This window comes from Bos indicus x Bos taurus, chromosome 18 (assembly GCF_003369695.1).
Source record: "Bos indicus x Bos taurus breed Angus x Brahman F1 hybrid chromosome 18, Bos_hybrid_MaternalHap_v2.0, whole genome shotgun sequence".
In the NCBI taxonomy this organism is placed as follows: Eukaryota; Metazoa; Chordata; class Mammalia; order Artiodactyla; family Bovidae; genus Bos; species Bos indicus x Bos taurus.
Window position 1 is genome coordinate 9,365,183 of NC_040093.1, and position 16,710 is coordinate 9,381,892.

The 16,710-nt window shown below is 49.8% G+C and overlaps 1 protein-coding gene across 4 annotated transcripts in view; it reads right to left on the minus strand.

Moving 5' to 3' along the window:
• MYH14 (myosin heavy chain 14) overlaps positions 1–16,710 on the minus strand; it is a 78,962-nt gene that overhangs the window by 30,359 nt on the left and 31,893 nt on the right. For 3 of the 4 annotated variants that reach the window (XM_027515059.1, XM_027515058.1, XM_027515057.1), the window contains 10 exons: positions 14,586–14,704; positions 13,223–13,375; positions 12,752–12,925; positions 12,249–12,422; positions 10,525–10,639; positions 6,545–6,732; positions 3,908–4,029; positions 1,716–1,785; positions 1,411–1,571; positions 106–214 (listed from right to left, as the gene is read on the minus strand). In XM_027515059.1, the coding sequence (XP_027370860.1) occupies positions 106–214; positions 1,411–1,571; positions 1,716–1,785; positions 3,908–4,029; positions 6,545–6,732; positions 10,525–10,639; positions 12,249–12,422; positions 12,752–12,925; positions 13,223–13,375; positions 14,586–14,704 (1,385 nt within the window). Of the gene's footprint in view, positions 1–105; positions 215–1,410; positions 1,572–1,715; positions 1,786–3,907; positions 4,030–6,544; positions 6,733–8,331; positions 8,431–10,524; positions 10,640–12,248; positions 12,423–12,751; positions 12,926–13,222; positions 13,376–14,585; positions 14,705–16,710 lie in introns of all 4 variants that reach the window. The other variant, XM_027515060.1, reaches the window with a different exon arrangement.

Sequence of the window (16,710 nt, forward strand, 5' to 3'; positions counted from 1 at the left end):
ATGCAGAAAACTGAGGCCCAAACCAAGGAAGTCACTTGCCCAAGCAGACCTGGCCCCAAGGACCTGTCTCCTTGCCACTGGGGTCACCCCTCCAGATGCCCTCACCTTGATGAAGAGCCGCCACCACTGCCAGTGTCTCAGCTTGAGGTAAGCCGCACAGTTCCGCTGCATCACCCTCAGGGCGCTCTGCTGCTGCTGCCGCTTCTGGAAGGCCCTGGGTGGGGAGACAGGCAGGTGGGAGAAGGGACACGCGGCCCCTCCAGGCCCTGTCCCCTTAGCAACCATTATTAAATGTCTACTGGGCTTCCCAGGTGGCACTAGTGGTAAAAAACCCATCTGCTAACACAGGAGATGAAAGAGGCTTGAGTTTCATCTCTGGGCTGGGAAGATTCCAACCCACTCCAGTATTCTTGCCTGGAGAATCCCATGGACAGAGGAGCCTGGTGGGTTACATTCCATGGGGTCACAAGCGTCAGACATGACAAGCAACTTAGCCGCACCAGCCGTGTGCGAGCATTGTTCTATTGTCGGTAAATCTTGTGTGGGCAGTTCATCAGTCTTTCTGCCCTTGACTCTGCCCCTGCCTCAGCTTCAGTTCAGATCTCATTTTCTACCCCACCAGACACCCCAGCTTCCTTCCCAGCCTCCAACCCATCCCTGACATGCTTCCAGAGAGGTCTTTCTACGCCCACAGCTGACTCGGCCCTCTGCCACTCCCACTGCCCCTGGACACAGTCCCTGCCTCTCAGCCTGGTGTTTGGGGAGTCCTTTATTCTCTGATCCTTCCTCTGGGCCAGTTCCCAGGGAGAAGGGGATGTTCCTGAAAACTCGCCGCCTTCCTGAAATGTGCCAGGCTCTCACATCACCAGGCCTTGGCAGGCTGTCACTCCTGCCTGGAACACCTTTCCCGTGGTCTTTCATCTACCTGGTCTGCAGGGCCTCTCGCTGCAGCTGTACGACCCCCACTGAAGCACATCTCACCCTGGACTGTGACCCTTTGTGCTGGTGTATGTCTCCTCCTCCAGATTGGAGTCCCTCGAGGTACTGGCCACTAGGGTGACCACCTCAACCCGGTTTGCCTGGGGCTTCCTCTGTTTTAGCACGAAGATCATGCATCCCAGGAAACCTCCAGTCCCAGGCAAACTGTGATGGTTGGTCGCCCTATGGCTGAACTGAACTCTTCTCTGTGGTCCTAGCATCACTCAGGAGCCTCAGGGACTGTAGAACCAAGAAGCCTGGGCATCTAGTAGCTCCATCCTTTTGTATCTCAGCCCTTCTACCATCTCAGAGGCCCTGCCATCTGGACCCAGCTGGTCAACCTCTTCCTGCATCGCCTCTGGGGACATCTGATCAACCCTCCCTGAACCAGTCGTGGCCAATATGACCCCAAGAGATAGTGTGGAGCCCTACTTGCGAGCCAGGTATCCCCGGGCAGCTGCCTGGAAGGACACAATGATATCTGTGACCTTCAGGTCCCGCTCTTCCTCTAGCTGGGCCAGAACGCCTGCCCGGAAGAAGATCTTGCTTTGTCCCACGCGGTAGAGGTTGGGGTCCAATTCTAGGGCCTGGATCTGTGGGGTTCAGGGAGGGGTTGTGAGGAGGAGGGGCGAGGAGTGGGGAGGTTTCCAGCTCAACCTTCTCCACCCCTTGAGACCATACATACACACACACACACACACACACACACACACACTTGCACTCCACCTCTCACTCACCATCTTCTCACAGGCCTGTTTCCCATCCATAAAGCCCTTGGGGATGGCATTGGGCGTCAGGATCTCATACCTGCAATGAGGGGAGAGGGGTAGGGTAGGGTGAAGAGTAACAGCAAACTGTCACCACGGCCAGGCACTGGGCTCAGAGGGACAAATAACAATAGGAACAACGACAATAGGAACAGTAACAGAAAGAAATATTCAAATATCACCGAGGGTCGCTCACCAGCCTGAGAGCATCGATATCACCACCAGAAGCAATGTCATCAATAAAAGCTCTCCTCCTGGGACACAGCACTTGCTGATTACAAGTGTTTAATTACACCAACACCATAAGTAATTGGGGCTTCCCAGGTGGCGCTCGTGGTAAAGAACTCCTCTGCCAATGCAGGAGACTAAGAGATACGGTTGTGATCCCTGGTTTGGGAAGATCCCCTGGAGGAGGGCATGGCAACCCACTCCATTATGCCTGCCTGCAGAATCCCATGGACAGAGGAGCCTGTGGGCTACAGTCCACTGGGGTTGCAAAGAGTTGGATGCAACTGAAGTGACTTAGCAAGAATACGTGCATAGGTCATTGAGATGTAAAAAAAGGTGCGTCTCGGAAGTGTGAGAATAACAAATGGGGGCTGATGTTTTTGAACTTATTACGTGTCAGGTCCTGAGTTAAGTGCCTTACAGATGTTTCTTTTACATTTCTCTGTGCAAATCCGAATTTGAAAAGTACATTTCATTAAACACATACGTGTCCATCCTCAGCGCCTTTCTCCTTCTATGCCCGCTCCCTGGATCATGACATTTCATTAAAAATATGGATATGATATATATATAACATACACACACACATATATATCATATGCATGATATATTAATGTCATATATTAATATGCCATATTTTTAAACTGGTGATTGGGAAATGTGTGTGTGTGTATCTGCGTGTATCAGAGTTTCTCAGTCACCAAGGATCTTGTTAAGATGCAGATCCTAATCCAGTAAGTCTGGGGAGGGGCCCAAAAATATGCATATCTAATAAGCTGCTGGGTGATACTGATGCTGCTGATCCAGGGACCACACTTTGAGTAGGAAATTGCAGACCTGAGCTGTCCAATGTAACGCTATTGGCCACACGCAACTACAAAGAGCCCTGGAAAGATGGCTGGGGCAACTGGAGACCAGGATTTGTAATTGCATTTCATTTTAATTAAATGAAACTTCAATTTGAAAACTGAAGCAGTGTAAAATATTTTTCTTTTCAACACAATTTCATTGTCTTAATAGGAGTATATTTCTCTTTGACCACTGGAAATTTGTGTCCAAGCTGAGATGTGCTATGGATGGAAGACATACACTGAACTTCAAAGATTCAGTAAGAAACAAAATAATGCACAATGTCTCACTACTAAATTTTTATATTGACTACATGTTGCGTGGGTGCTCAGTCGTGTCCAACTCCTGTGACCCCACGGACTGTAGCCTGCCAGGCTCCTCTGTCCATGGAATTTACCAGGCAAGAATACAGGAGTGGGTTGCCATTTCCTTCTCCAGATTACATGTTAAAATGATCTAATATCTTGGCTGTATTGGGTTACATAAACTCTCTTGCTATCATTAATTCCCCCTGTTTCTTTTTACTTTTAAAAATATGGCTAATAGGAAAATTTTAAATTGTATATGGGGCTCTCATTCTCAGTGAATGATTCTGCTACATACAGCTTGTGTGAAGCATAACTTTTGTTTTAATATTTACCGTATATATACATGCACATAAATATCATATACATAATATATTAATATCAAATATTAAAGTGCCATAGTTTTTATTGGTGATTGAGAAATGTGTGTATCAGACTTTCTCAATCACTAGGGATCTTATATGTTGATATTTTCTGTTCTCTTGTTCGACTGCATTTTTATAAGAAACGCTTGTTGCGATAACCGATTACAACGTAATGCTCTATGCCCTTTCTCTTGGGGAGCCCACTGAAGCGGACGTTGAAGGCGACGTTGCTCTCCCACAACACAGAGTAAGCTGAGACTCAGCAACCAAAGGAACTCGCCCAGAGGCCCCGCCCCTCCCCTCGCGCCGAGGCCACACCCCCGCCCAGCCCAGAAGTAGCGGCGCGGGAGAGGGGAGCTTTGAATGTAGATGCAGCGGCTTCCAAACCTGGCCCCACCCCACCCATGCCGCTCACCGCTGCCGGAACTCCTGGAAGAGGATGCGGTTGGGAAAGCCCTGGCGACAGATGCGGATGCCCTCCAGAACGCCGTTACAGCGCAGCTGGTCCAGCACCAGCCGGGGGTCCAGCTTCCCCGCCTGTGGAGAGCAGTGACAGACACGCGAGGTCAGCGGCCACCACACGGGGGCGCCATGCACCGGCCGGCAGCCGGCAGGGGAACACAGGTGGATGGCAGTTTGGGCAGGTGGAAAACGGTAGGCAGTTTCATCTGGTTCAACCTATAAGTTTGGGCTTCCCAGGTGGCCCTAGTGGTAAAGAACCCGCCTGCCAGTACAGGTAGATGTAACAGACGCGGCTTTGCTCCTTGGGTCGGGAAGATCCCCTGGAGAAGGAAATGGCAACCCATTCCAGTATTCTTGCCTAGAGAACCCCATGGACTCAGCCTGGCAGGCTACATACAGTCCATGGGGTCGCAAGAGTCGGACATGACTTAGCAACTGAACCACCAGCCTATAATTTACTGAGCACCTACTATACGCCAGGCAGAAATGCCTGCCCCCGGGGAAGCTCACTGTCCACTGCAAGAGACTGACAGTGAGGTCAAGACATCACTGCTGCTGCTGCTGCTGCTAAGTCGCTTCAGTCGTGTCTGACTCTGTGTGACCCAATAGACGGCAGCCCGCCAGGCTCCTCTGTCCCTGGGATTCTCCAGGCAAGAATACTGGAGTGGGTTGCCATTTCCTTCTCCAATGCATGCATGCATGCTAAGTCGCTTCAGTCATGTCCAACTCTGTGCGACCCTATGGACAGCAGCCCACCAGGCTCCTATGTCCATGAGATTCTCTAGGCAAGAATACTGGAGTGGGTTGCCATTTCCTTCTCCGCAAGACATCATTGATAAACGTCAAAAGTAAATGATTAACAGCGTTGCGTGGCAAAGAACAGAGTAGAGGGGAAGGCGCGCGGGAAGGCTGAATTTGCATAGCATAGTCTAGGAAGGTGAACAAAGCACATACATTATTATTTTGGGCAGTTAACTTTCAAGGACTTTCTTGTTGCTCCAGTGGCTGAGACTCTGGGCTCCCAATGCAGCGGGGCATAGTCCGATCACTGGTGGCAGAACTAGATCCCATATGCTGTCACTAAGACCCAGTGCAGCCAAATAAATATATAAATATTTTTGCTGTTGTTTAGTTGCCAAGCCGAGTCCGACTCCTTTGTCACCCTATGGACTATAGCCCCGCAGGCTCCTCTGTCCATGGGATTTCCCAGCAAGAATACTGGAGTGAGTTGCTATTTCCTTCTCCAGGGGATTTTCCCAACTCAGGGATGGAACCCTCATCTCCTGCATTGACAGGCAGATTCTTTACCACTGAGCCACCAAGGAAACCCAGGAAGTGTTCACCTCCTCCAGGGAGCCCTCCCTGGTTTCACTGTACCCCTACTACCTGGCACTTGGTAAAAATCTAAACACTACGAAAACCATGCATTCTAAAAGACAACTCTTGCCTTGCCCAGGCCTCCAGAGTAATCAACACAATAACCAGTTTTTTTTATGGACTTCTAGATCAGTTGTTCTCAACCTCATCTACATGCTGGAATCTCCCTGGAGTGACAGCTTGATACCATTGAGCACACCGAACACCCACATCTTAAACTCTAAGCACCATTTTCCACGTAAAAGGACCAGGGTTCTATGGAGACGTGGCTGAGTCCACGTATACCATGTTTCATCAAATATAAGGCACCCTCAATTATAAAACACATTGTTATTTTATATACCACCAAGAAAGAAAAACTCCTGCCAGTTACACCCTGACAGGTCACTGATTGTTAAGCCACTTTCCAACTTCAGAGGGGCTTCCCACGTGGCACAGCGGTAAAGAATCCACTTGCCAATGCAGGAAATGCAAGAGATGTGGGTCTGACCCCTGGGTTGGGAAGATCCCCTGGAGTAGGAAACGGCAACCCACCACAGAATTCTTGCCTGGAGAATCCCATAGACAGAGGAGCCGGGTGGGCTATAGTCCACAGGGTCGCAAAGAGTTAGAAACAACAGAGCGACTAACATACACACAGTATTTACAGAGAAGGGAAACACACACACAGAGCCACCTCCCCAATAACTGCAGCTCCTACTTCCTGAGGACAGTACAAGCCCCAAGCACCTAATTCTGTAGTTTCATCTTCTCTTATGTTGACCCTTCTCTACAGGGTCTATTCTCTGATTTTCCCAACTAGAAAACTTACTGATGGCCTGGAGGCCAGGCATGGTCTCCCTAGCTCCAGCGGCCTTTTTTCTATCCCTTGCACATTTCATACTCCAACCAACTACTGGGTTTTTGCACAAGCAGCTTGAAATACCACTTATCCTTCCAAGCTCAGACCTCACCTCCTCCAGGGAGCCCTCCTTGATTTCACTGTATCCCTACCACCTGGCACTTAGTAGGTGCTCAATAAAATGTAAGCCCCATGAATGAATGAATTTTCCTGACAGGGCCATGAGCCTGGGAGGGAAAGCAATGTACTCAAGGTCACACAGACAGACAGCCAGAAGTGAGCCTGGGACCAGACATAGCTCCAACTAAATTCAGTGAATGGGACTTTTCCTCCCCCCAGAGCCACCTTCCCTCCCCAGGCCAGGTCGCTCACCCTCTTCTCATGGTTGGGGATGATGCAGCGGACGAAGCTGGGGTTGGTGTTGCTGAGTGTGGCCATGAGGCGGCTCAGGGACTCCTTGTAGAGTTGTCCCACTGTCCGGAACATGCCCCGGCGCGGGCGGCCACCAGGCGGGCCATCCCCAAGGCTGCTCACTTGCTCCAGCCCCACGATGCCCTCCACTGTGGGAGAAAGAATAAAGTCAGGGGTCAGTTTTAGGGGACTGAGTTGGCCGAAGTCAAGGATCTCATTATTTATAAGACCTGATACTTTGTATATGAGCCATCTCTCATAGCCCAGCAAGGCAGGTATTATCAGCTCATTGGGCTGACGAGCAAACTGAGGCTCAGAAAGCTGGACAACTGTGCCCAAGGCCACACAACTTAGGATCTGAAGATCCAGGATCTGAACCAAAGTGGTGTGAATCCTCTCAAACCCTGACCCTTCTTCTCCATTTTCCTTATCAGCAAATGATGATGATGATACCAAATGCTTCCTTCGCACCAATTCTCTGCCCGGTTCTGCTCAAAGCACTTGACATACATTGGCTTATTTATAAGCCTATAAGAGTCACCCCCATTTGACAGATGAGGAAACTGAGGCACAGAGAAAGAAAAGGGTGATAACCACAGGTGCATTTTTAGGAACTTAAAACAGTCTCATGTTAAAAATGCAGTGAAATGTGGCTTTATTATGATATTTGAAAGAAGGTAATATTTAAAATAAGGCCAAAAATAAAAAAGAAATTTTAAAAAAGAAAAGAAAAAACAAATAATACCAACTACCTCCAAAGTCACCATTTTCCCAGAAAGGCCTGATGGTAACTTTGTCTTTTAAAAATACATATTTATTTATTTATTTGGCTGGCTGGGTCTTATTTGTCACACGTGGGATCTAGTTTCCTGAGCAGAGATCGAACCCAGGGCCCTTGAACTGGAAGCATGGCACCCTCGCCACGGGGCCACCAGGAAGGTTCTGTAACTTTGTTTTATTATTTGATGCTGTCACTTCAGCTAGAGAGCAATAGCCTCTCCTTTGTCACAAATTCAATGTATTAAATCACGTGCGGTTCCAGGACCTGCAGCTGGGGCAGAATCTGATGGCCTGCAATCCCCAGTCGTGAGGGTTATGGAATCAATAGATAATTCTCTCGGAAAGCAGAGCTTGGTGAGCAGTGAGGGTTCAGATATGATATTTTCCCTCCCCAGGACTAAGTCTCCCAGCCCCCACCGCCATGCTCCTAGTTATCATCGGAAGGACAGATGAGAGGGGAGGCTCTGGGTTCGAATCCCAGCTCGGTCCCTTACTGGCTGCGTAACCTCAGACAGATGACTTAACCTTTCTGGGCTTCCATGTCCTCATCTATAACAGGGTAAGAGCTCTAACACCTGATTGGGTGTCTGGAAGATTCCATGTGTTGATAATAGTAAAGGGCTCTGCGCAGCACACAGCACACACTATATGCTCGGTTAATGCCAGCTGATAGAGGGGTGGCCAAAAGATTCGTCCGGGTTTTTGTACAATATTACAAAAAACCCCAAATGAGCTTAATACTGTCATAATTGTTTGTATTTTTACATGTGGTTTAGTTCGAAGAAGGCCTTGTGCTGCTACAAAGAATCTGGAAACTGCTGAGGGAGCTGACAAGAGGGGGGAAAAGACGAGGGGGAGATCTCTGGATGGAGAGGAAAGGGGATAGACATTCAAAACAGGTTCCCGGTCCAAAGGGCCCACCCTCCTCGTGCAGGAAATCTCACCCGTTGATGCACAGCAACACCCACCCCCTGATGGAGAAATGGCAGAGCTGTGCCTCCCTGAAGATCCTGGGGGCGACGGTGGGAAGGAGCCAAGGAAAGAGAACTGCTGCAAGCCCCCGTGTTCTGGGGGGGCGGTGAGGACAGATGGGGGAAGAGTCAGGGAGATGGGGTAGGAGATGCAAGGGGAGCGGCATGAGAGGACAGAGAAGGCGGCAGGAAAGAAAAAGAGAGGGTTATCAGTCAACAGCACACAGCAAAGCAGGAGCGGAAACCTGATCTTAGCCATAAATTTTTTTTTCTTTTGGTCACACTGTGCAGCATGTAGCATTTAGTTCCTTGATCAGGAATCGAACTTCAGCCCCCTGCATTGGAAAGGCAGAGTCTTAACCACTGGACCACGAACTTTTAAGCCAGGGAGACTGTCCTATTCACATTTATGTTGACTAGTGATGGCACCAATGTTGGCTGAAAGGATAAATGTCCTCTGAGAATTTAATGCCCAGGGTTGCGGGGGTGGGGGAAAGAAAACCTCTTTCCCTAGAGGTTGGGTCTGTATCTATTAGGTATCCCCTTTTTGCCCTGGCTGCCAGGAAGCTCAGGACTAACTCAAGGTTCCCACCCAGCTTGTTGCGTTTGCCTCTCTGAAGAGAGCATGTCTCACTGGTCTCTTCCCCTGAGCTGCCAAGGATGCTGGGTACCCAATGCTGGGCTGTCAGGATGCCAGAAAGCAAAGCCGACTCTGGACTCAGGGCAGCTGTAGTGAAGACTGATGCAGAAATGGCCCCAGTTCCCCATCCCACTCTGGGACTGGCAGCTCCTTGAATCTGGGCTAGTCTTAGGACGTGCTTTGTTTGGGAGAACTGTGGAGGAGACAATACTGTGCTGGGTTTCAGACTAGGACACTCGAGAGGCTTTGCCACTTCTACTTTCTCTCTTGAAGCCTATGAGAGCCAAGCATACGTGGGGTAGAGAATGTGAGGGGTTGGGGGAACGTCACGTGGCCACGAATAGGGCATGAATTTTAAGGAGGTTGAGAGGGGAGATTTTCAGTCTGAAGGAGATGTTTCTCAGCAGAACCTGGTTCTGTTGCACGTGTGTGCATGCTAAGTCTCTCAGTTGTGTCTGACTCTTTGCGACCCCGTGGACTGTAGCCCGCCTGGCTCCTCTGTCCATGGGACTCTCCAGGCAAGAGTACTGGAGTGGGTTGCCATTTCCTCCTCCAGGGGATCTTCCCGACCCAGATATCAAACCTGTGTCTTTATGTCTCCTGCATCGGCAGGTGGGTTCTTTACCACTAGCACCACCTGGGAAGTCCTTCTGGTTCTGTTACTGAAACTCAAACACTGCTTTTCAAACCTTCTTGTATAAATGGCATGAGATACTGTCTAAAATCAGCTCACTGTATCAAGATGCCCTATGCCATTTTGCTCTGAGTTTGTTTTGGAGTGACTGTTCTTGATTATTTTGTTTTCTTGTGTAATTGCATGGGTGGACATTTCTACTTCCATACAAGATTAAAACAATTGACAGATTCTGGAAACCTGGAATCAGGGAAAACAGAGAGGCGGGTTTTGCTAGTTTTATAAATCATCTCTCAAACTTCCTCTAAGGATAGGAGACAAGCATGGACACAGCTTTTCTATCTGCCTCCTAGGAGTGTCCATCTGAAAAGACTGATGGCCAAACTCACATGGGTCTTGTTGGAGCGGGAAACCAAAACTCTCTCTTGGTTTCTGCTCCTTCCTTCTTCCCCGAATCCCTGAAGGGAAAGCAAAGTCTGAAAGTTGACTAACATGTAAAACATCACTCATCTGAGTTCTCTTGTTATTCATTCTTTTTCAGTCAAATCTCTTGATCTTTTTTTTGGGGGGGGGGGTAGCATATGACATCTACAATTAACTTCATAGCTTCCTTTTGACTATTCATATGCTCGTTTATTTTGCTGGTCTGATTGCATAAACTACTATCACCAAAACAGTATTTCACAGCAGTGTTGTCAGGGGGCATCCTTGTTTCATTTCTGATTAAGCTGGAGTGTTTTATCACTTGGTGCGAAGCTGGTTTGAAATATCGATCCCTCAGTCACTAACTGGAAACACTATTGTGAGGCTGTCGGTCCTGATACCAGGTCCGTATCTGAGCAGACAAGTCAGGTTCAGAAACAGTGAAGGGAGGCACAGAGCTCCGGGGACAGGGCCGGGGGAAGCGCGTCCTCACCGTCTTTCCAGATCTCTGCCGTCAGCCGGTCTGTGCTCTGGTGGAGCAGGGTTGCGACGTTGTCATTCAGAGGGTCCATGTTTTTCATCAGCCACTCGTTGGCTTTGTAGTCGACCTGAATGAGATCGGGCAGAGGAGGGTGGTGCGGGAGTGGACTGAGGCTCTTCGGATTTCCCAAGGAGCCTCCCAGAAGCGCTGAAAACCCCCAGTTGGGGGGGCGGGGGGGACGGAGGGCGTGCTCACGGCTCACGAGCGCGCTGGCGCCACCTTGTGTCCCTCTCCTGAACTTCACCCACCCGCCCCCTGGCTCTTCCCTTTCTGCCTTTCGCTTGGGAGAACTCTGCCCCCGCCTCCATGACCTCACCCAGTATCATCGCTTCTTTCCTTATTTTTTCAGCCACACTCTTCCTCAAACGTGCAAGCGCCTTTCCACCTCAGGTTCTTGACGCCTGCCGTTCCCGCCTCCTGTGACTCGCCCCCCGCGGATTTTCACAGGGCCGGCTCCTTCCCCAGGGAGTCACAATCTTGGACCACCACGAGTCCCTGCCTGTGCCCTCCTGCCCCACCCTCCGGCGTGGCTCCCAGAGGCCAGGGTCTGAGTCTGAGTCAGAGTCCAGCACAGCACTGGGCACGCGGGCAATCTTAGAAAGTGTGTGGGAAACAGCTGAGTTCTCGGACACACGGCTTTCCTGCCGCTCAGCCCTGGGGTATGTGGTTCCCTCAGCCTGAAGACCGCCCCCTCTCCACACGTCCTTCACCAGGTAAGTGTTACTCATCATTTAGACGAGGGGTTGCCAGACAGCCCCTGTCCACAGGCCAAATTCAGCCTGCCACCTCCTTTTGTGAATAAAGTTTTATTGGAATACAGCTTTCATTTATGTGTGAACTTGTGGCTTCTTCTGTGCTTTGATGGCAGAACTGAGTAGTTGTGCCAGAGACTGCTCCACAAAGCTGAAAGTAGTGGCAGAAAATGCTTGCTGATCCTTTAGTTATTTATTTGGCTGCACCGGCTCTTAGTTGTGGCATGTGGGATCTAGTTCCCCGACCAGGGAACAAACCCCGGCTCCCTGAATTGGGAATGCAGGGTCTTAGCCACTGGACCACCAGGGAAGTCCCTGATCTTTGATTTAGAGCTCGATCAAGCATCAGTCTCCTCTGCGAGACCTTCCTTGGCTTTCCTCCTCTGGACTTTGATACTCTCTGTAGCTGCCTCCGTTAAGGCACCATCAGCCTTTTATGCCAATGGTCTGTATTAGTCTCCCTCCCAGATAAGGAATTTTGTGAGGACAGAATCATGTCTGACGTGGGTCCCCAGCTTTGCTCAGCACAGGGCTGAGCACACAAAAGGCATACGTTGGCCAAATGAATGAATAAGGAAAGGAAAGTGAAGTCGCTCAGTCATGTCTGACTCTTCGTGACCCCATGGACTGTAGACTACCAGATTTCTCTGTCCATGGACTTTTCCAGGCAAGAATACTGGAGTGGGTTGTCATTTCCTTCTCCAATGAATGAATAAAACGCATCTAATTCTCCACCTGGTGAACTCCTATTCATCCCTCAAAACCTACTGCAAATATCCCCGCCTTGAGGAAGGCTTTGCTGACTTCATCAGAGTCCTCACTCCTGGCCCCTGGCCTGGCTATGACTTTTCCCCTTGCATCCTCCCTTCATCCTCACTCCCACCCACGTGCCTCAAGGCTGCCCCACCACTCCCTGTTCCCTACCTTGCCTGCATAATGCAGGACACTGAAGTCGGCCTGATCCCGAAGGTGCCTTGGCCTCTGGAATTTGGGGTGACCACCCTGCTCCTGGGCTACCTTCTCCACAAAGGACTTGTCCGTGGCTTTTGGGAACCAGCACTCTTCATCCAGCAGAGCCAGGAGTCCGGGGGGGTTGGCCTGACCATTGAGAGAGCAGGGAGAAGCCTTAAGTCAGATCCCCCAAAACTGGACACTTAGGTTGCTGCTAATTTGTAGCTCTTGTGCCACTTGGGACCTACTAGCAAACAGGAGAACAACTATCACCGTTCTAGCTGTCAATCAGCCCTTGATTGGAGCCAGGCTGCTTGTAGGCACATTCTGGGTTCCAATCATCTAGGGGTCACACAGATCTAGACTGTTTTCCCCATTTAACTGATGGAGAAGCCCGAGGCCCAGAGAGGGGGAGAGGCTGGACCAAGTTGACACGGGTAAGTGGAGGGGTGGGGCGGGAGGGGCCGTGCGCTCACCGGCCGCTCGATGAGGTCGATGCAGGGCTGCAGGTCGAGGCCAAAGTCGAGGAAGGTCCAGGGGATGCCCTCGCGCTGGTACTCCTCTTGCTCCAGCACGAACATAGTGTGGTTGAATAGCTGCTGCAGCTTCTCATTGGTGTAATTGATACAGAGCTGCTCGAAGGAGTTCAGCTGCAGTGGGGGAGGGACGCATAAGAGAGAGGGGCGGGGATCCAGAGAGGGTGGATAAAGATCCAGGAAGAGGGGACAGGGACCCAGGGAGAGGGGGCAAGGACCCGGAGAGGGGACAGAGGCCCGAGAGAGGGGCACAGAGATCAGAGAGAAGGGGTCAAAGACCAGAGAGAGAAGGGGACAGGGACCAGAGAGAGGGGGATGGGGACCCGGGAGAGGGGGACAGGGACCCAGAGAAGGAGAGCCAGGCCAGCGTGGTGGAGCCCTCCCAGCCCCCACCAGACACAAAGAGCAGACCTGGAAGATCTCAAAGCCCGCGATGTCCAGGATGCCCAGGAAGGAGGCGCCCTGCCGGGGGCTGCGGTCCAAGGCTCTGTTGAGACGCAGAACTAGCCAGCGGAAGAGGCGCTCGTAGGTGGCCTTAGCCAGAGCCTCCAGCGCAAAGTCAGCCTGCGGGGCGGGGTGCACAGTGAGGACCCGGCCTGCCCGTCAGAGGCCCTGGTCTTGAGCCCTGGGGGCTGGCGGAGGGACTCTGGGTGCAGACACCGCCCTGTCGCGGCTCATCAAGAGTTATGACATTAACACTGGCGGACCATTACTGAAGGCCTACTGTGTGCCGGGCCCTGTATGAGGTGCTTGGGGGCTCATTAGTTCATGAATCCTCCACCCAACACTTGAACCAATTTCCACTGTAAAACAGGGAAGAGAGTGGGGTCTGGGGCCTAACACCAAGGTTGGAATCCTAGCGCTGCCACTTAAAGGCTGTGTGACCTGAGGCATGCGAATAAACCTCTCTGTGCCACAGATTCTTCATCCGCTCTTTCACTGAGAGTGGAACCTGGATCAGTGTGACACTCAGTCTCCTGTACCCCACTGTGCCAGCACCTCAAGTGCACTTGAGGGTCAGGCGGAGGCTGTAGCCCAGAATTGGATTCTGAAAATAGCTGGTCCGTGTTCACCTCTCCCCCCCCCCCCACCCCCACCCCGCACCACCTGTGTGCGTGCCGCTATCATCACTTCCCTGGACTGTGACAGTGGCTTCCTCCTGTCTCTCTGCTTGCACCGGTGCCCCCTGGAGCCAATTCTCCACATAGCAGACAAGAGAATTTTTATAAAAGACAAACTGAATCAAATTGGTCCCTGGCTTACATCCTCACTGGCCTCCTAAAGCACTTTGAAGAAAACTCACCTCCTTACTGTAGCCCTTAAGACCTTGGATAATCTGTCTCCTTCCAACCTCTCTGGCTGCAGCTTCTATCACCCTCTCCCCAACTCTCTAGCCTCACTGATCTCTTTAATGTTCCCAACTCACCAAGCTTGTTCCACCTTCAGGGCCTTTACACATGCTATTCCCTTTGTCTTAAACCATCCAAGCCTCAATTCAAATGTCACCTCCTCTGAAAAGGCTTTCTTGACCACCCCAACCCCTCTCTGCATAGAAAGCCTCCCTGTTTCTTCTATTATCTGATTCCTTACTACCTTGAGCTCCCTGAAGGCATGGTCCTTGTTTCCACGACTGCCTTTATGCTAACACCTAGACCAGAGTTGGTAATTGAACAGATATTCAGCCAAAGTTTGCTGAGTGAGTGAGAAAGAACAGGCATAAACTGCTTAAAAATCCAGGACTCTCCCTGTACCCACTGCCCCCAGCCTCGCCCACCTGTTCCTTGGTCTGTGCTTTCTGGACGTAGTCCCGGCCAACTTTGATGCGGGGGGTGAGCAGGGCGCGGGAGAAATCCGTCACCCCCAGGCCCAGGAGGCGGCAGAGCTTCTGTGCAGCTGAGGGCGAGAGGCACCAAGATGGGGTCAGCACTGGGAGGTGGGGACAGCGAGGAGTGGGGGAGAGGGTGCGACCTCCCCAGCTGTTGGTGGGACCCCAGCCTTTCCTGCTAGAGGTATTAGGGGTCCTAAAAGTGTGTGTTTTCTGGCCTAACAATTCTCCTCCTGGGACCCCAAGTTGGCAGAAATAAACCTGGAGGTGAGTAAAGGCTGGACTAAGAAGGTGTCCATCACGGTGTTATTTACAATAGAGAAAACCAGGAAGCAACCAGAATGCCCAATGGTTGGGGATTGGTTAGAGAGTCAGGGTCCATCCATTTGAACGAGTGTTCTGCAGCCACTAAGTATTATTATTATAAATAATTATTTAATAAGTAAACAATAATTATAAATTGTTACGTGGTACACTTAAGCCATGTACATTTCATGATATGTATGTTTCACTTCAAGTTCAAGAAAAAATTGTAAACAAATGTTGGACGCCAGTAAATGATACCCATGCTGAAGGGTCTTTATCAGTATCTGCAACTTTGAAATGTGCCAGGAAAAAAAGACAAGTGAACAGAGGATGGAAAGATAATCAATGAAGCAAATGTGGTAAAATGTCAATGGTAGAATCTTGGTGGTGGATCTGAGTGTTTGGTATAAAATTCCTTGAACTTTTCTGTACGTTGGACAGTGTCTCAATAAGATGTTGGGGGGACAGCTCTTGGAATAAGAATCCATTGAGGTGGCCAAACCCAAAAGAAATCTTTAAAAATTCATTGATCTTCCTTACTTCTGTAGGAAAAATAATTGCCAAAATGTCAACGGCTCTTTTGGCAGAAGATGGAGGCAGGACTGTGCGGGCAGTTATGTTTCTTCTTTCGCCTCTGAATTAAAATGATCTTTAAGAAGTGTTTCGAAGCTTCTATCACTTGCATCATGGGAAGTTAGCTACTACAAATACTCAGCACCAGCAAAAAGGAAATACACCTAGGAGAAGTTTTTCAGCAGTGGTTATTTCTGAGAGGTGATGAAGATTTAAATCTGTCTCTCTCTCTGCAATTGCAATTTCTAATTCATCTGCAGTGATTCTGCCTTATCCAAGAATATCTTAAAATGGAAAAAAAAAAAAAAAAAAACACACACAAAAACCCAAACCCAGCACGGAGTACCACACTGCCAGTAACAGGATGGCCTATCAGGGTTCTAAGCCCTCCATGTGAACTTTTTCTAAGGTTTTTTTTTTTTTTTTTTTTTTTAATGTGGACCATTTTAAAAGTCTTTGTTGACCCCAATATGTAAACCAAATGAATGAATGAGTTCATACCACACACCTGCTGGGTGTGTGAACCCACCAGATGTCACAGGAATAGCTCAGATCAATGACACTATCAGAGGTGCTCCTTCCGGATTCCCCTAGTGGCCCAGTGGTTAGGACTCTGAGCGTCCACTGCAAGGGGCGCAGGTTTGACCCCTGGTTCAGAATTAAGATCCTGAATACTGCATGGCTCCGTACTGATATTGGTATACATCCCACCACCACGAAAAAAAAAAAAAAAGAGAGAGAGAGGGATGCCCATTCCTTCATATGCTCTGTGTCGCACAGCTTTTGAAAATGAGCCCATAGGGTTTCATAATCAGGACAGCAAGCTCTTCCCATCCCAAGGGGAAGGGGGTGTCAAGCACGATTCCATTTCTGTGATAATTATCTCCACGTTGATATAGACATAGAACAAAGCCCAGAGAGAGCTGCCCCAAAATGTGAGCAGTAATTATGGGTAATTTCCCTGCCTTTATCCTTCGCTGTCTTGCCAGAGTTTCTTCCCCATCCAGATTGTATTATTTTATAATAAAGAAGCAGAGCTATTTTCATTTTGATAAAAAAAGGAATATCAACTATACTCCTGCTTTTGAAAGGGAAAAAAAAGCAAAGCACAGAGGCCAGGAGGAGACATGCCCAGCGCTAATGGTGATTCTCTGGGAGGGGCTGAGATGATGGAGGACCCTGCCCACCCCCTCTT